The following is a 20,717-nucleotide window of genomic DNA, read 5'->3' as shown; positions in this document are numbered from 1 at the left end:
GACTTCCTCAGCTTGAATCTAATTTCAAGACTACTAGAACTTTCTGGAATTAATTTAAAATGCACTTTGAAATGTACTGCCAAGTTATTATTAAATTGTAATTAAATATTTGATGATACAAAGTGAATTTGAAAACCAGGCATTTTAAGCATTCTCTGTGTACATACATCTATTGATGCTTCTGGACACATCTTCAGTGATGTTCCTGGAATCATCAGGTGTTTCGGGTCTTTCGACATCATACACCCTCCTCCAGGTGACCCAGCCGGGGCTGATCAGACCCCAGCTTGTGTCCAGATGGCTAGCTACTTATGACTCCATGGCTCCCCTCTTTTGAGCCACAGCCATCTTGAGGCCCTCTCTGCCGCATCGGTGGTACTGCGGATGGCTCTCCTCTGCCTCTCTCCCTCGATGTCCAAAATGCTGGAGGCTCTATCTATTTAGTAAAAAATATATTCAGCCAATGTTGTTTCTGGTTATTATCATCAGCAGGATTGCAACTTATGTTAGAAATTATCTTGCATATTACTAAATATAAGACACAGGGTGAAAATATTGATCACACTTTCATTGAAATACACAAAAGTATTAGAGGCTGTTTCTTCACCAAAGAAGGAAAGTTGAAGCATTTGTCTGGCTATTTGGTGCTGAGATCAAAAACTACTTTGAGATACGCAGATATTTACTAATGACATACAGTACAGTAATTTTGTACTTCCAAAGATGCATTATTCAGCTGTTTTATTTTTGACAGGATGTGATAGTACGGATCAACGCTTGAAGTCCCAAACAATGAATACTTAAATTTGTCCTTATTCACGGTCAAAAACTACTTTCTGTGTCATTTCTTCTACTAGTGTTAACAGTTAGGCGAATCACTTAGCCATTATATTTTGTTGTAGTCCCTCTGCAAAGGGACTGTTTAAAATTATCTCCAAATAGCAGTAAACCAGTTGATGCTAGTCAGACAGAAGAAAGCACGGTTGATAATGGTAAGATTCTGAGCTGGGTGTAGACTGAAAATGCTGATTTGCCATAATGATATATAATAAAACACTATATGATAAGGTAAGTGGCAACTCAAAACAAAACAATTAAGACCATGAAACTCATCCTGGAAGCTTTGCGCTTGAATTTAAGTCACCTGTATGACTGGAGGTGTCTGTTTAAGCATCATTGGCAGCAGGTAGTGATTAAAGATGCAAAATAAGATTCAACAACTCTAGCACCAGAAGCATCTCATGATGGATTTTCCTTGTACCACTGTAAGCACACAGTCGTGTTCTCTTGTGCCTCAACAGTCTGAATGGTCACAGCAAGCTGAATAGTTCCTAGTGTAGCAGTTACCCATACATTTGCACTGATTATTTTTGTATAGAGTATTTTTCCAAAACTAATAGAACTAACTGGGTGTACTGTTGCCAGGTAACAATCAATAATGATGCAGGTAAGAAAGTAGACACTGCTGTGTACAAGTCAAGACAGAACAGAAAACTAGTAATTCGGCAGGCAGTCTGCCCGAATGGCCAGTGGCTTTGAAGCATGTGATAGCAAATACGCAATGGTCAAAATATGAGGCAGAGATCTGCTACAGCAAGATTTAGCAAATAGATGTTGTTTTTGGTCATGGTTCTCACTGAGATACTACTCTGAAATAGCCCAGCTGTAAACACAGTGCTGTAGATAGCAATGTAGTTCAGCCTTTCTATGGATGTTGTGGTCAAGTTAAAACTGGACTCCATGTCCAAATCTGCTGTTTTTGTAGCTGTATACTTGGCAAGTTTGGAGAACCACAAACAACGATTGTTTCTCATGCTCGGTAGACCAAAAAAAATAACAAGGTCCAAATCTGCTGTTTTTGTAGCTGTATTCTTCAGATACGAAGAATCACAAACAATAAATGTTTCTCATGCTTGTAGACAAAAAAAAATAACAAGGTCATATTTAGACCAGCAATTGCATAAATATTTTCATGTTTAAAGCAGTTTTCTATAATGTCTTGCATCTATTATCTAATGTTGCAAGAAATAATTAAAGTTAAAAAAGGACCAAATTTCAATTGTAGACTAGTCCATTTTCATATGAAGAGCTGTTGAAAATCTATAATTTCATGTTAAACAAATTGATGACCATTAGGGGAAAAAATTGGTCACTTGTAACTTGATCAATCTAAAGCAAACCTAGTCAATTTTCCCAGCTATGGAATGTAAGAACTTACAATGAACTGAGGTGTAGACTGTAGCTGTCTGAAAAACAACCATTTCAGTAGTGTATAGTTCCTGTTCTGTAGAGAAAGTGGCTTGTCCTTTAGTGCAGTGTGACCAGGCTGTATATCAGCTCTGATCTGTTGCGCAAATGTATTCTGGCTATACTAAAGAAGGAGAAGTCTCGTTCCACTTCTTAAAAGTTGCTTTATAACAGAGTTTGTTTTCAGGAAATGCTTCCTTTGGAAACAGCATTCCATGCAGTGCATTATGTTTTCCTTCTACAGAAATAGATGCTTCCTTTTCCTAGCTATGGACTACATCCTCTAGAGCACTTAGCAGTTTGAGACCATTGTACTTTATAACCCTTCTTCCCAAACTATCAAACAAAAATTGGGGGAATAATAAACAATGCTTCTGTTGATGAAAATACACTAATACCTATTTCAATTAAGATAAATGTTTGGGAGGGGAACACAGCATGGAGAATATAACTAAAACAAACATTCAGTTACCCGACGCACCAGGTGGTTGCTCCCCAGTGTTTCAACTGATTTTGTGAATTGTGGGAAATGAAATGTGTCCTAAAAATATCACCAGTGAGATAAATCATTCAAATTCTAAACTTTGATTAAAATGATTCCTATTGGCTAGATTACGATAATTTTTAAAAACAAGAAGAAATGGTTGTGTGTGAGATAGCTGTGAATAAGTAAACTTCTTTTGTACCTAGTTATTTTGTGGTTATAAACATGATTGAAATTTGTAAATTCTGAGTTTGCCATTTGAGAATTTGCTTCAGTCACAAGGTCACTTCGCATGGGTGCATGGATCAACATCTTGGGCCTGGAACTTGGTGTACCTGATTTCCATCTTATTAACATGGAGTACTGTATCAGAATTTACTTCCCTTTACCTCTTGCAAGGGTAAGCAGGTTTTGGGGATTTGGATCAATAAGGGAAAAAAAAAACACTCCAAATTTGCTGCGGGGTATTTATTAGAGTATAATAAGCAACAGGAAAAGAAACATAAAGAGTAATAAAACACTAAGTCTAAAACAATGTGTAAAATAATTGATAAAAGAACAAGTCCCACACCCCTCTAAATGATGCAAAGGATTAACAAAACAACAAATCTAAAACAGAGCACAGAATAATTAGTACAAGAGCAAATCTCACGCCCTTCTGCTCATTGAAGACTCGGATTTATGACAACTGGCCTGGAGTCTCTTAAATGTTTTTGGCACCGATCGTGATTCCAGTCCAAGGACAGAGGTCAGATGTGCTTGCTCACTGTTCACACTTAAATAATTTTAAATGCTCGCACTTCTTTTCTAATCTACACATATCAGTGAGCTACATTTCTAAAATTAATTATTTCTTAATGATAGATGTATAGGGAGGATTATACATTCCCACTGATCTAGTCTCACTTGTTTTCAAAAATCTTTTCAGTCAGGATTTTGCTGACTGAAATGTTCATCCTTGAAAAAGAAACCAAGTTATCACATTCCTTTAATAAGTTACATTTATATACTTCAAGGCCTCTTGGATGAAACCAGACCTTATGTTTTATTTATCTTTCTAACTAACAGGCTTGCTTATTATAAGTATTGTGAACAGACAACCAAGTCCTTTCTGAGTAAGGAGGTCTGTTTTTAACCCTCTCATTGCACCTCTATATGTGATTCTTTAAGTTAAATGATTTTTCAGTAATGAAAATCAGGAAATTACAAAACGTGCATTTAAATCTTTGAACGTGCAAGCATGTTTTTTTTTTGGCTTTGAAATTTTTCTACAGCATTTCTGGTACTAAAACAACATTAGTTACCTTCCTAAAGCTGTTTCTTTTTTATATATAAAAAGCTTTTTTTTTAAAATCAAACACAGGGAATCTATTAGCATGGGTTCCAAAACAGTGCCTCCTTTTTCATAATGCTATTCTGGTTCAAGAACACCAGGGTTTGAATTTCCTCTCTTCTCAGCTCTGAATGGGAAATACATCCTTAGAATCACACCACAATTCACCCAGTGTCCTTTCACTTGATGGAGAGTGAACATGCTGCATCGATGGGAGTCAGTTTTCAGTACCCTCCTGGGCCTAAGGAGCGCAGGAAGAGCAGGAGCTTTGGAGGAACCTGTGCAGGCTTCTGAAGAATTGGTAATTGGGTTATTATTTTCACATGTAGCAAGGTACAGTAAAAATCTATTTTGTATGTCGTCCATACAGATCATTTTGCCACATCAGTACATTGAGGTAATACAAGGGAAAAGCAACAATGATGCACACAGTAAATTGATTCCTGTACTGAGAGACTTTGTACAAAAGTTGTTAGGGAGGTGTTAATGAGGAAAGAAGTGCCCTCTATGAAAACTCTATCAAATCTACTTTGGCAGTTGAAAACTTTTTCACTTGAGCACTGCAGCAGTGAGAAGTGAAGGGGATCCTTTGAGAGCTACGAATGCACTTCTGCGAGCTTTTACTTTAGGTTACAAATTTAGATGAGAGCCAACTTGTATAAGAGTAACGTTGCCTTCACAGAAAGTGTTCATTTATTGGGTTCCCCCATTGTGAAATCTGATCACCTCTTGTGGGATGTCTTCTATTTATTATCTGTTATTATCTGATGAACAACTATATCATCTTATATACCTAATTTACCAGAATTCTTCTTGACATTATTTGTTTTATGAAACTAACTTGGATGTAGTGATCTCACTTTGGGTCAGTCTATTTGAAATATCTATGAGAACAGGAAAATTGGGACTATATTTTTAAACACTTGATTGGAGACTCTATATTAGTAGTACAGTCATTATGGAGTGTATAATGCCAGTCTCTAGATACTTGAGAGAAATGCAAGGCTTGATTGCAAGGACATCTGGTAAACTAAGAGCAATAGTTAACATAAGGGAATATAATATTGCCATCATGGAGACTTGTTTAAAATATAGTCAGGACTGGCAGCTCAACATTCCTGGGCATGGCATCCTTTTAAAAAGGACAGAGGAAGAGTGGTGATGTATTTAAAAAATGGTATTGAAATATTAATGGAGGAAGTTACTGCTTCAGTAAGGAGGGAGAATGTCCTTAAAAAGTTCATCAATTAAGCGCAAGTAGAGCCTTTATCCAGTCAGTGTCACATTCCTGGAACCTTACTGGTTAATTTTAAATTTTAAAGATGGTGTTATTTTGAAAAGAAGTTCGGAAACCCTGCATTATGTAAAGGTTATTTTTAAGTCACAAACAAAAGAAAATCTGCAGATGCTGGAAATCCTGATGAAGGGACTTAGCCTGAAATGTAGATGCTGCCTGGCCTGCTGAGTTCTTCCAGCATTGTGTATTTGTGTGTGTGTGTGTTATTTTTAAGTTTTGAATTCTTCCTGCTTTAAATTTGCCTTGTCATTTTCATCCATTTTCCCATATAGAATGAACATAAAAATGTTTAGTTAAAAGGAATTATTCATTCACATTTCTGCTTGCAGGCATCTTTGCCGTCCATGCCATAATCGTGAAAAGGCTAGAGGTCTGGGGAAATATATCTGTCAGAAGTGTCATGCTATTATCGATGAACAACCACTTATATTCAAGAATGACCCTTATCACCCCGATCATTTCAACTGTGCAAACTGCGGGTAAGCAATATTTCAGTGAATAACCTATATTAAATCAGTTAATGTGCATTAGCACAGCTCTGTTTCAGGGGCAACTGTCTTCAGGGTGTGATATTCACTCAATTTGTAAATGATATATCTAAGAGGTAGGAGGATTTATTATATTCAGTGAAAATAAAGTTTATTTACACATTCAGCGGTAATTCCTTGTTTTCACCTCAGTCTACTGATACTTTTCATGTTTCCTTTTTTCCCTCTAGGTGCCTTTGCTTCTCTATCTTTCCTTCTTTTTATCATCGATCAACAGTAATGTACACTCACTAGCCTCTTTACACCTCTTTAATGCAAATATCTAATCAGCCAATCATGTGGCAGAAACTCATAAAAGCATTTAGACATGGTTAAGAGGTTTGGTTGTGTTCAGACCAAATATCAGAATGGGGAAGAAATATGATCTAAGTGACTTGGACTGTGGAATGATTGTTGGTGTCAGATTGTTGGGGTGGTTTCAGTATCTCAAAAGCTGCTGGTCTCCTGGGATTTTCACGCACAAGTCTCTAGAGCTTACAGAGGTTGGTGAGAAGAACAAAAATTCATCCAGTGAGTGGCAGTTCTGTGGGCGAAAATGCATTGTTAATGAGAGCGGTTAGAAGAGAAAGGCCAGACCGGTTCAAGCTGACTGTAAGGAGACAGTAACTCAAATAACCACTTGTTTCAACAGTGGTGTGCGGAAGAGCATCTCTAAATACACAACACATTGAACCTTGAAGTGGATGGGTTACAGCAACAAAATACAACAAAACGTATTCGGTGGCCACATTATTAGGTACAGGAGGTGCCTAATAAAGTGACCACTGAGTACATAGTGTCTGGTCAAAATACTTGGTTTTAAATACTCATGACCACTGAGTATAATCGGGCACTTTTACCATGAAGTGAGACTCACTCCGATGATCTTTATATTTTTCGCCTTGAAATAATCAAACATTGCTTTCATCATGCATGGAAGACTGGAACTAATAGAGGCACTTTTTAAATATAATCTGCTATAACTATCTGAATGCTTTGCTCAAATGGTGTTATTAAATCAATGGAGAACAATTACTGAATTTGTGCGCCTAATCTGGTTTACATCAACAGCTGCTTGAGCCAATTTTGTCCCTGTTGGAAGTATACCCTTATCAATATTCAGTTTCCTTCATTGGAATGCTCATTCATATAATATGCCAGGAATGCAGAGTTCTTTAGAATTGTACGTCAATGCGGGAAGGAGAGATGAATTGATTAAATTATTTGGTTATATTGCACAAAGTTTGTGTTGTAAATGTCTTTTTAATTGAATTTTACGTGTAGTGATCACATAACAATGATATGCACTAGCATATGGGAATGGTGAAATATATTTGAAATGGACAAAAGCAAGCTTAAAAATAAATACTGCAAGATCCATGATTATTTCAAAATATATTCTCTCTTAAAGCCAAGGAATCAAACAAGCCCTCTCTTTATTTTGGAAAGAAAGTTGTGAGATCGGTTTTGAAAACAGTTCAGTACACAACTTGGTGAATTGTTGAAAACTTAATCTGAAACATCAACAGAGCAGAGTGATCTGCTTCCTTGATTCTGCAGTGTCTCCATTTTGAAGGAAAATAGTCAGCCTCATTGTAATGGGTTGATTTCTCTGTTTGGGTCTGCTGATTATTTTTAAGGAATGAATTTAAGAAAATATTTTCTTATTAAGGTTTAACTGAAGTTGATAGCCATTTAAAGTTTGTAATTTCAATCATTTTTTCACTTTTTGATTTGGTATGTCTTAAGGATAACTTATTATGTGGATTTAATTGGGTAACTTTTCCTCGCTATCCTGTTATTTACAGAAGTGGTAATCTGATGAGTCACACATCTTCTTAGTAAGCAGTTAAGGAATTTAGTGTGCCAGTTTCGAAGGAGTGTTAACAAACACTTCAGGTCTCAAATTCCTGTCAGTTATGCCGTAACCACAGAAACTTTTCAATTAAAAACAATGTAATTTCCTGCCATCTACCTTCAATTTTCAAAGACAATTATTGAAGATTTAACTGTATAACATTTTTAAATATCAGGACTTTCTTTAAGGAAAATTCTATCATGTTCTGTCCTTGTTTTTAATAAGACCATAAAGGTATATGGCCCTTGTCTAATGCTGGATGAAAATACTTTTCCTCTCATCCTTCCACCAATTATTTTAAAAATGGTTTTTCACTACTTTGCTAAGGAAAATAAGTCTTTACTTTAACTAGCTCCTCATTACTTTATACACATGACCTCTGCTGTTCAAAAGAAAACCACTCTAGTTTATCCAGTCTTTCCCCAGAACAACAATATATCAATCCTGGCAACATCCTCCTTAAATATCCTCTGCATATTTCCTGTAATCTAGTGACCAAAACTGTACGCTGTAGGCCAAGTATTGTTCAAGCAGTTCCAGCATAGAGTACTTGTCTTCTATTGTCTGCCTCAGCTAATAAAGGAAAAAAAATCCTGCTTGCCTTTTCAATTGCACTGTTGACTTGTCCAGCTACTTTCAAGGAACTGCAGCTCCATATCCTGCATTCATTGTACATTCCCTTGCTTTGTTTTCCCTCATCGTGTATTACTGTGCATATCTGTCAGTTTAAGTTCCATTTGCCATTTTTCTGCCAACTGACCAGACCATCAATGACTTCTTGCATTTTAGAGCTTTCCCTGTTTCAACCACACAACAAATTTTTGGATCTCAAATACCGCAAACCTCTTTGTATTTTATATTTTACCAACAACAAAACATGTATATTTCTCTGTGAAATTTTGTATAGAACCTCAATGTAGATTATCTTTATTTTCAAAATAAATTATTTCAGTGAGAGACAATATAAATGAATGGTTCTTTCATATCCTTTGATGATGCTTTATTTTAATTAGAAAAGAGTTAACTGCCGAAGCCCGAGAGCTGAAAGGAGAACTGTATTGCTTGCCTTGCCATGATAAAATGGGCGTTCCCATTTGTGGTGCTTGCCGACGGCCAATTGAAGGGCGTGTAGTCAATGCCATGGGCAAGCAGTGGCATGTGGAGGTAACTAAGTAATATCCTATTCTCTTTATTGTTTTGATTATTTCCTTCCCAGTGTAGAATGATCATTGCAAATGTAAGGGTTGTTTGTGTGCTTTAATTATGAGGGTTTGCTTTCCATATTCTGGGTTATTGTTGACTGGTGAAAATGAGGAGATTGTTTCTTTATTACCAAATGCGGTCATTTTAAGCTCATTAACTGGTTTTGAATCCAGCCAGAGAGGTTGTTCTGTGCTATTGAATGAACTACCATGGCCTTGATCCCATTATGACCAATAAATCCACTATTAACCCAGATTAAATAATATGACCATATTAAAAGTTGGGTGATGCACATCAGTGTGTGAAAAAAAATAATGAAATCAATTGCAACACTGAGTGAACTTATAACATAAATACCACTTCCCGGAATGATGCTGAAGTTGGGTATAGAATGAGAGGATATATCCCTTAACTAGAAGTACTCAGATAATGTCAACATATTTAACACTTAAAAATGTTTTGTGTTTGGCTGCTGAATGTAGAAACCTATCAGCATGTTTCAGACTTTGGAGAAATAGCAATCACTAAAGTACTTCTGTTGTGTAAAATGTGATGGCTAATTTATGCAAAAGAAGTTCCCATAAACAGCTGTGGGTCGGGCACTATGGAAACTCACCTGTTATTTGAAATGGCATCATGGGAATTCTTTTTGCATCCCTACCTCGGAGAACAGATGTGGCATCAGTTAAGCATCTCATCCAAAAGTCAGCATACATTACAGTTCACTCAGTATAACATGAGATTGTGGTCCAAGATATGTGTGTTCACATCTCTGAAGTAGAACTTGCACCTAAAATCTTTTGAATTGGAGATGTCATTACTACCAATAGAGTCAGGGGACCTAAATGTCTCCAGTTTACTAATCACATTATGAGGAGTGCAAAATTTCACTGCAGGGATTTCACTCCAGTTAGCTGAGTTCATTCTAGGTTACCTAAGCATCTGTGGAAGGATATGAATAGTTGACATTTTGAGCAGCGATCCTACATCAAGACCGAAAAGGTAGAGGGTAGAAGCCAGAATAAAAGGAGAGGGGGAGGAGCGTAAACTGGCAGGTAATAGGTGAATCAAGGTGAGAAGTAGGTGGAGGAGGGGGAATAAAAGGGAATTGTGTGAAAAGCTGGAAGGTGTTTGGTAGAAGAAGCAAAGGGCTGAAAAAGGCAGCATCTAATAGACGACACACACAAAATGCTGGAGGAACTCAGCAGGTCAGGCAGCATCTATGGAAATGAATAGATAGTTGACATTTTGGGCCAAGACCCTTCTCCAGATCGGAGAATAGGTATGCTTGTTTACTGGTCAGTTTTTATTTATTCTTGGTCTGTAGGCAATATATACTTGATTACATAAATATGTTTCCTTTTATCCTGAATGCATTTGATTTGGATACATCTCAGGTTCAGTAGCAATGATGGTTTCCCTTTCCAGAGATGGGCTTTCATAATCTGATGGATTTCATTGTCAGTTTTGTTCATGCAAGCACACAGATGTCATTACTGATTTAATTAAATGTTAAAGTCTTCCTTGCTGACAACTTAACCAATGTCTCAGAATGATGATCTCCATTTGTTTTGCACCTGCCTATTTATCACAAATATATCAACTGTGGCCTAATTCTGCTCCTATGTCTTGTCTTACTGTCTAACTCTAGTATGGAGACCATGAGTTTAAAAAGTGTACACCTTTGCTAATTAAGTACACAAAGTTATTGTAGGACTGGATTTCCTCACATACTGGAATTTACACATTAATCTCAATGTATGTTTGATCAAATGCTATTTTTGTGTACTACGCTTTTGAACTCTGAATCTTAAGTATTTTGCTACTCATCTATCAATAACACTGACCCAATAAAACCCTTTTTCATTATGATTGATGACACATTGTGGGCTTGCCTGTTTTGGATCACTTTCTGTACATTTCTTTATGACTGAACACAGCCCATTATTCTTGTTTATATGCGATTGACTCTCCTGACTTCACAACATGCCACATTGCAGTCAGCTAATTCTTGACTAGATCCTTTTTCAACTGATCCATGATTGTTCCAAAATGTACTTTTGTAAAAGCCTTCCCTTTTTCAGTTATACTTAGAGAGCTGACTGTATTTCCTTCCTTTTGTAGTTGAAGTCATAGCAAGCCTGATTTAAAAGACACTTCTCAGTGTTATCTTAACTGCAAGTTGATATCTAATTTGTTTATAAATATTTAGATACTTAACAACCTATTTGGACAAGTAACTTAATTTTTCATGAACTACTATATTTGCAGATATTGATGTATTTATTTAGATATAGTGTGAAACAGACCCTTTAGGCCCAATGAGCCATGACGCTCATCAACTCACCTATTTACCCTAGCCTGATCACCGTTCAATTTACCAGTACTACTTTGGACAGGTGGAGGAACCCATGCAGTCACGGGAAGAACGTACAAACTCCTTACAGACAGCGCCAGAATTGAACTCCGAACTCCAACACCGTAAATAACATCACGCTAATGAGCGCTACGCTACCGTGTCTAGTATGGAGTGCTTCCAAACTCTGTCTGAACGGTTTTATCTTTAAATTAGAGCAAAAGGACATAGACAAAATTTTTGCTTCTGGCTGTGTACACACGTCATTGAACTTAGTGTACCTTCAAAAGCCATACAACTTTACAGACAGGAGGCCTCAGAGAAACCAACTAAATCTCTGTTTTGTTTGTTTTGAAATTGCAAGCCTTTTCTGCGTAGCTTGCATCCATCTGCAAAACACCTCCCATTAATCCCGTTGCAAACACAAAATACACTGCAGATGCTGGGGTCAAAGCAACACACACAACACGCTGGAGGAACTCAGCAGGTCAGGCAGCATCCATGGAAATGATCAGTCAACGTTTTGGGCCGAGACCCTTCCCATTGCAAATCTCTGCAATCAACTTTCCAACAATGCCCATCTCTCCTCTTGTTATCCTTTGTTCAACAAACTTCAATGATCCTTTTTTCAACTTAATTCTTCTGTGATTTCAGTTCTCTGCAGTGGTTGAAGGAAAGGTTAATTGATCAACATGCAATACTTTTGTAACATCAACCTTCCCTTCAGAAACGCGACACTTTAGTGTGGTGTTACCATGGGCTAACTGTGTCTAGTGAGACACAGGATATCCCCATTTTGTGTATTAGCAGTGTGGAATTGGGCTAGTCCTATAGATAAACTCTTCTCAACCTTCTAGCCGGGTACAGGTATTGATTTTAGCCGACATGTCTAGTTCAGTGGTATATATACCCCCATTGTCTGTCACTACTGATTGGTTAGTACTTAACTAGTCAGGTTTCTGTTGTTCCATCTTGTTTACAGTCAAATTCCAGCCTGACTTGCCTATATTTCCATGGTTTCTGGAAGGATTACCAGGGTCTTGAAGAAATACCAGATTAATACCATCCACAAACCCGAAGGAAGCTCCAATCCCAGTTTATGCGGGTCAAAGATGACCTAGGACTCAGAATGGCAGGCGTTTACAGAATTTCCTGTGAATGTGGAGCAGCGTACATCTGCAAGATGGGGTGCACAGCAGAAACCTGCATCAAGGAGCACAGGAAGTGTATCCGTTTGGGTTACATGGAGAAATCGACAGTAGGATTGACGTTGACGGCACAAAACTACTGTGCTGTGCCAGTGACTTCTGGGACTGCCTGGTGAAGGAAGCCATTGAAATAAGACGAGAATAAGAATTTTAACAAAGACAAAGGTCTTGCTCTAAGAAAGGTGGGACAATGGAAACCTGATGGTTTGTCCTCAACCAGTCAGGAGGGACGGATGACGGGGCCATATACCATCGAACTTGACGTGCCCATGCATCATCCCTGATGAAGGTGGCAGAGTTTGTCATCGAAACATTGGTTAAAATCGATACCTGTACCTGGCTGGAATCCCAAGAAGAGTTTATTCGTCAGATATGCTGGGAAAGCACTAGAACCTTATTTTGTGCTGGTCTCATTTTCTTCCAAATTTTAAAGATAGAACATGATGTACGCAAATGTTATAAAAATTGCAGGGCTATAAAAGCAATCATCATCTTTCTACCAATGTTAAACAATACACAAAGGATGCTTTAGAAAATTTTAAAATCTTCAATCCCTAAACCACCTCTAATTTAGTCTTTAGTCTTACAAGTTGAGTCAGATGGAAAGGTTAGTTTTTATGATGTAAACATGAAATTTATGTGATTAGCTCAGTTTTTGTGAAATATGTCATTGATGCCCAAGCCTTTTTGTTTTCATTACTGTTCATATCTCAAATTGCAGATAGGAACTGAGTTATTTCTAATTTTGGTTATATTAACTCAGCCCAGATTTAAGTATTTGGATGATTAGGTTTCAAAATACATCGGCAGTTAGGCATATACTTGTGGTGGTGCATGATTGCAGAAGTGAGTGCTGCTTTCTCATTATTCTCGAGAAATTAAATAAAATTGCAAAAACAGAAGTGAAACTTTGAAAATAATTTTATTTTTTTGTTACTGTAACTTGGAACATGAATTTAAGGTTAAAATCTGAAAAGGCCAATCAATTTGGCTATTCTATACTCTTATAATACTGTTTCCCCATCCTAAAACAATTAAGAAATTTTGCCTTTACCTTTCTTTTATTGTTTATTTTTACAAGAATTGTGTTTTTTTTAATGGAGGTCTGTAAAGTATAAAAAGTTATGAAGTTCAAAGTAAAATATATTATCAGAGTAAATACATGTCCCCACATACAACTCAGATCTGTTTTCTGCGAATTGTAAGAAAGAATGATATGATTCAATGTACAACATATAGCTTTGGTTATATCTTGCACTGATTAACTGCTGTGAAGTTTGCTTTGCTGGTTTATTTGTGGAAGGAAGGATCACTTAACAAATTGAACATGTTACAATCTATTTACAGCATTTTGTATGCGCCAAGTGTGAGAAACCATTTTTGGGTCACCGTCACTATGAAAGGAAGGGATTGGCTTATTGTGAGACACACTATAATCAGGTAAAACAGCATTATTCTGTCATTTAATTTAATTTAATTTAATAGCAATTTAATTTTTGTTTTACCCAAACATGACAATTTTGGTATGAGTTTTACATTTAAACATTAAATGCTTTTAAACACAGAATCAAACACTTACTGATGGCCAGTTTTTTTAATGTTTCAGTATCCACTATAGTTTTGATTTTAGCCAGTCAGCATTTATAAGGAAAGGAAGGTTTGCATTTTGAACCTTTCTAGGATCAGGATTACTATTCCTTTTTAAGTAAGCATGAGATTAGCTACTATTAAATGGTCAATGCCTCTTACAGTTATTATTTTATTTTAATTATTTAATGTTTTTGCTTTTAAGTGCTTTTGATTCAAATTTTAAATCATTCAAGTAAGTTTAACTGTCTCAGACTGTCAGGGCACTAGAAGGGCAGGATTTGGAACGCATCAATGGAGACCTACTTGCCCCTCAGCCTGCTTTGCCTCTCCTGACATCTGCTGAATGAGTGGTTGTGATGAGGGAGGTCAGCTTATTCTAGCCACTGCATCCTGCAAACAGTGTACAGTAGTCTAATATTCAAGATACTGAGAGTCCACTACAAAGGATACCATTTTGAATTTTTTGCCTCAGTTTAACATACATAAAGAATAACACCAACAATGCAACAAAGTGACATCTGAGAAATGGGTTTGAACTTGCATTGATGATGTGGAGTCAAGAATGTTGCAGCTTGAGCCCCATTCATTTCTTTGAAATAATTAATTTGAAAAGATAGCCGAGAGCATTGTTCTTGTCTTAAATTTTGTTATCTTTTGATGTAAATGTACTTTGAACATCTTGCAATTATTTTTTCAGCTTTTTGGTGATGTATGCTACCACTGTAATCGTGTGATTGAAGGTGATGGTAAGTTTCACAATGCTTTTTAGTTATTCAAATATTTATGATTGTATTTATGTAAGAAAAGCATAGAATTGCTTTTCTGTTTGCTATTCTGATATAACTTCAGTAAAATGGTACCTACAAAAAAGTGCTTTCCTGAGTTTTAAAATTAAATCAAGATATTCAAATACTGTGTACAACATAAATTAGTCATGGAACACTACAACACAGAAATGGGCCCTTTGGTCATCTAGTCCATGCCGAATTATTAATCTACTAACTCCCATCGACCTCCACCTGGGCCATAGGCCTACCATCCATGTACCTATCCGAATTTCTCTTAACTGTTGAAATCAAACCCATATCCACCACTTCTGTTGGCAGCTCGTTTTACAATCCCACCACCCTCTGAGTGGAGAAATTCCCCTCATGTTCCCTTTAAACATTTTACATTTCACCCTTAACCCATGACCTCTAGTTGTAGTCTTGCCCAACCTCAGTGGAAAAAGCCTGCTTGCATTTACCCCATCTATGCCCTTCATAATTTTGTGTACTTCTGTCAAATCTCCCCTCATTCTACTATGCTCTAGGAATAAAGTCCAAAACTATTCAATCTTTCCCTTTAACTCAGGTCCTCAAGTCCTGGCAACATGCTTGTAAATTTCCTCTGCATTCTTTCAGTCTTATTTGTATATTTCCGGTAGGTAGGTGACCAAAACTTTACACAGTTCTCAAATAAGGTCTCACCAATGTCATGTACAATTTCAGCGTAACCATCCATCTCCTGTACTCAGTACTTTGATTTGTGAAGGCCAATGTGCCAAAAAGCTTTCTTTACAACACTATCTACCTATGGTGCTACCTCCAAGGAATTATGGATCTTTATTCCCAAATCCCTCTGTCCTACCACATTCCTCAGTTCCCTGTTGCCCAGCGTGTAGACCCTACCCTGGTTTGTCCTCCTAAAGTGCAACACCTCACTCATGTTTGCATTAAATTCTATCTGCTGTTTTTTCAAAATCTATTTTTCTAGCTGCTCCATATCCCACTGCAGGTTTTGATAGTCTTCCTCACTGTCCACTACACCCCCAATTTTGGTGTCATCCACAAATTTGCTGATTCAGTTTACCACATTATCATACAGATTGTTGATATAGATGACAGACAACAAGAGACCCAGCACTGATCCCTGCTTTTTTCTCCAGAAACCCAATCATCTATCCCTGAAAGTTGGGATGTTCTACTATTCTCCGAATTACTTCTTTCCATATTAAATGATAAAACATTGTTTAACCCAAAATATATTCTATTTCTAATCAGCCAAATTATAAATTCTAGTAAGTTAACTGTATAATTTACTCTTTTTTTCTTTCTTCCTGTATAGTTGTATCTGCTTTGAATAAAGCTTGGTGTGTTAACTGTTTTGCCTGTTCAACCTGCAACACCAAGCTGACACTCAAGTAAGTACTTTTATACTGGTTACTCTAGAAATGTTTTCAAAATGTTTTTAAATGTTTAATATCAGCCTCTTTCTGAGATTCATTTCTGAATCAATTCAGGTTTTTTTCCTACGTGATTCTATATTTTCATTGTTCATACATCACAATCTCTCTCTTCTGTCCTTTCCTATCCATTCTCTGTATGCTGAAGAGACAAATTTGTTGAAATTGATCTGAAACCAGTCTGTAAACACTGTTACGAACAATTGCCTGAAGAGTTAAAACGCCGACTTGCTAAACGGGAAAGGGATGCAAAAGAAAAACAGAAAAAGAAAAAAATGATGGATATCTGCCTGTAAGGAATGTCTGTCTCTTTTCTTCTGTCTTTGGTTAGTATCTTTAATTTCCAACTGTCTTGTGTTTCAGTCATCATTTTTGTGCTGTTGTCTCCTTTCATTTTCTTTGTACTGTACTTCTGTAATACTGCCTGTCTTTTTCCCTGCTTCAGTCTATTTGCTGCCGGAACAATCATCTATATTTCTGTTGGCTATACTAATTCTCTCCTGGCTTCCAACCTCCATTGAACTTGGTCACCAGTTTGTTGCCAGTGCTTTGCCTCTAGACCTTACTTGTGCATCATCTCTCTGCTTGCTGAACCACATTAGCTTCCAGTTCATCAAAACCCATTTCAACTCATCAAATTAATTTTTGTATCTCTTCAGTTCTGACCTACATCAAATACCAATATTTGATATTCTGTCCATAGGCTCTGGCATTCCATTCCTCAAACACTCTATATACTTAAAATCCCTTTTAAAACTTGAATTTTGGTTACCTGCCCTAAATGTCTTTCTGTACCTTTACAAGTCCTGTCCAATAATATTCCAGTGAACTATCTCAAGACATCAGTATTTATATCAATTTGAAACTTGCTTTTATTTAAAACCTTTTTAAAGTCAACACTTCAGAACTTCTGGTCATCATTCCACCAACTGCATCCATACTAGCTTCTGCAACAATGTTACGTACTTCGCACTTTTGAAGAATGTATAGCAGGTGCACATGGATGAGCTTTAAAATTGAGTTTGACAAGCCATGAACAAAAGTGGGGTGCCTATATCGTGCTTGTAATCATTTTTCTCCTTTTCTCCTTCAATGCCATCAGTTTTTACTGATTACAATAGTCTAAAGCAACTATAAACATTTTCTAATATCAAAAACTACATGTTATCTGCCTGATGTTATATTAATCACAATTTTGTCACTGCTTTTCTTTTAATGTAAAAAAAAAATCGATACATGATTCAGAAGCTGCCACATCAATCTGATCTCTGAACCACATTCCATGGTACATGCTGAGACAATACAGAACTAATGGAATATTGGGACTGTGCAAGAGGCTGAGCACCAGCAAAGGCAGAGAACTTCACCTGACTGTTTATATAACTGATCAACTATCTTTTATTTGCATAGGAACTAAATCAATGTTACCATGATTATCTTTTATCAGATTGATGAACATTTCATGTGCTTTTTTGCAATGGGTTCTTTTGTATGGAATCATAGTTGTAGAAGATTACAGCAGGGAAACAGGTCATTCAGCCCACCTAGTACATAGCAAACTATTACTCTGCCTAATCCCATTGACCTGCACCCGGACCATAGCTCTCCTTACCCCTTCCCCATGTGCTTAAACAAATTCCTCTTAAATGATGAAATCAAAACCACATCCACCATTTCCACTGGCAGCTCATTCCACACACACTCCACCCTCTGAGTGAAGAAGTTCCTCTTAAATATTTCATTTGTCATTCTTAACCTATGACCTTTCATTCTAGTTTCACCCAACCTCACTGGAAAAAAGACTGCTTGCAATTTACCCTTTCTATACCCCTCATCACTTTGACCTGTTATTGGATTAATTCAAAATGTCCGAAATTCCATTTATTACAATTTCACTTAAAACCTAAGATTGGATAAAAAGAGCAAAAATATTAAACTTTGTTAATTTTTGTTTCATAGAAACAAGTTTGTGGAGTTTGATATGAAGCCTGTTTGTAAGAAATGTTATGAAAAATTTCCTCTGGAGCTGAAGAAAAGACTGAAGAAGCTGGCTGAAAGTGCTGGACGGAAATAAGGAAGCAAAAGATTAACAGTTAATTTTCATTATTTTCAAATTCAAATTTTATTTTTAAAAACAGTAAAACTCAGATAATCCACTTACGGATTACTCCAAAATCCTGATGGTTCAGTGTTTGGCTCACAGGGATCCTGGTCTCTCTGCTCCCTTTTAAAATCATTAGTGCTTTATTTCCTGTACTCCCTTTAAACTCACTGGCTTCCTTGAATATTTATTAGTCCCACTGTAGCATCTTAAAAATAAATTAGAAATTTTGGAGTAGTAACAGGAATCCTGTCCAGTGGTCCAAAGAATCTGTTAGTTCAGTCCTACTGAAGTCCCAAATGTGCAGGATTAAGAAATTTTACTGTATATTGTGACCAGTTATTAGATTAATATCCTAAATTCAAATTATTTAAATGTAAAAGTTATCATGGAAGATCTGCTTTGATTTTAACTTTGCAGAGTCGTATCTATTTGTTCAATTTACTTCTTCAATAAAAGTAATCCATATTTGAAGGTTGCTCCCAAATCGCCTTGTGATACCACCCAAGTACAACCAGACTGGTTAATTTAAATGGTCTATTTACGTATTATATTAATCCCTGATTCTGAAGCAATTACAATGTTACAGCTATGTGCTCCCTCCAACATCTGTTTTGCTACTGGTGAGACTTGAGTTTACTGAATATACTGGAAAAACCTGAATCTCACTACTCTGACATAAAAATTACACAATGTTGCCATCTCTATAAGTAGTGAATTGGATTGTTTTTCTAAAATGGTACTACATAACTGTGTTTTCTAAATGCTTGGTACATGCTTTAAGCCTCCATTTGCATGGCCAGTAAACGAAAATACAAAAAAAATTTACAGCAGAGGGAATTAATATTTGATCTGTTCATTCATGAAACAAGGCTTATGATTTGGCAAATCAAAATGTCTAGATGCAATTTAAAATGCTTTGATTTGCAGAATGTAATGATATCTATTTACTTAATATATTTTCACGCTGTGCTTACACTACATCAAATCAACGCTTCTTTCAATCCACGAAAGTAAATGAATTTATTGACTTATAGACATGAGATGCAAATTAAAGAAAGGCACAGTGAACATTCTTTCATTGTGTACTCTGCTAGATACATGAGTTGATATCTTTCAAAAAATATTCTAATCTTCACTATTTTTACGCAGTTTTGTAATCAATTTAAGGAATCAGTTACAAGCCAATGAATCATTGTGAAATAACTGGAAAATATGCATGAATGCTTGTAGTCAGAAACGACGACCAACTTCAAAACGTATGGATTATCCATTTGGTAAAATTTTATTTTGAAAACTGCTATGATAAAGTAAAACAACACCTAAATATTTAAAGATGTTGATTACATCAATTGTCGTGTAATGGCTTCCTTGTATATTCTGACTTGTTTCTCACATATGTTAATATAAGATGCTGTAACAACATCTGCAGTACTGATTAATTAGTTCTGTTTGCATGTTTTAAAATTGTACAATTTATTGCTTTTCTTAACATATTTAGCATGATAAATACTATAATATAACTCCTAAGAATAAATCCAATCGTTTCCGTACATGTACTTGAAAGCAAAACTGATCAACTTACTACACTTATGTTTTTACTGCTTTGTGGGAAGTATATTAAACTGTCCACGTAAATGTAACTGCTGAAAGAAAGTGGACTGTTAGATATACAGAACATTTGTTCTTGTGCCTCACAAATGGAAGTGCTTTAAATACCATATTAGATACAAAACCTTGTACTATTTTATAAAGTTTAATGCAAGTACCAAAACTACTGGATATGCTATCAGTATGTAGCAACTTCCTTCTGTTTTTTATTCAGTTGAACGTATTAATTGTAATAATTGCTGGTGCTACATAATGGGATGCAGTAAAATTGGAAAATAAGTTCATCTCAATAATTAGTTTTCTAACTGCTGACATAAAGTAGTTATATCATAAAACATCATCAGAGCATTAATTCCTTGAAAACTAGGGATATTTGTCCAGTTGAGTGTTTGGGGAAGTGTATACTGAATTTATTTTCTCATTGAAGAATGTATTTTTTGTGTATCACCATGCAGTATCCTAGTATTCAGTATTATGTAATAAAATATATATTGTGAGTTGTTGCACTTGGTCATATTTACTACTTTGTATTTTGTTCGTTTTAAAATATTCTTCAAAATTAGCATTAAAATAGAGATGAGACGACAGATGCTGGAATCTGAAGCAAAGACAGATTGAGCTGCTACAGGAACTCATCAGGTCAGGCAGCAATTGCGGAGAGAGATGGACAGTTGCCGA

At 36.2% G+C, this 20,717-nt stretch overlaps 1 protein-coding gene across 7 annotated transcripts in view; it reads left to right on the top strand.

The window, feature by feature from the left end:
* The window catches only part of LOC140200210 (LIM and senescent cell antigen-like-containing domain protein 1), a 109,119-nt gene extending 88,583 nt beyond the window's left edge, over positions 1–20,536 (top strand). For 4 of the 7 annotated variants that reach the window (XM_072263192.1, XM_072263193.1, XM_072263190.1 and 1 more), the window contains exons 5-11: positions 5,691–5,840; positions 8,760–8,910; positions 13,861–13,953; positions 14,801–14,849; positions 16,210–16,285; positions 16,476–16,653; positions 18,287–18,369. In XM_072263192.1, the coding sequence (XP_072119293.1) occupies positions 5,691–5,840; positions 8,760–8,910; positions 13,861–13,953; positions 14,801–14,849; positions 16,210–16,285; positions 16,476–16,623 (667 nt within the window). In that variant the 3' untranslated portion in view covers positions 16,624–16,653; positions 18,287–18,369. Of the gene's footprint in view, positions 1–5,690; positions 5,841–8,759; positions 8,911–13,860; positions 13,954–14,800; positions 14,850–16,209; positions 16,286–16,475; positions 16,654–18,286 lie in introns of all 7 variants that reach the window. The other 3 variants (XM_072263191.1, XM_072263189.1, XM_072263194.1) reach the window with 2 other exon arrangements.
* Positions 20,537–20,717: the final 181 nt, after the last annotated feature.

This window comes from Mobula birostris, chromosome 7 (genome assembly GCF_030028105.1).
Source record: "Mobula birostris isolate sMobBir1 chromosome 7, sMobBir1.hap1, whole genome shotgun sequence".
Classification (NCBI taxonomy): Eukaryota; Metazoa; Chordata; class Chondrichthyes; order Myliobatiformes; family Myliobatidae; genus Mobula; species Mobula birostris.
The sequence above is the reverse complement of the archived record's forward strand: the minus strand, read 5'-3'. Positions and strand labels throughout refer to the sequence as shown.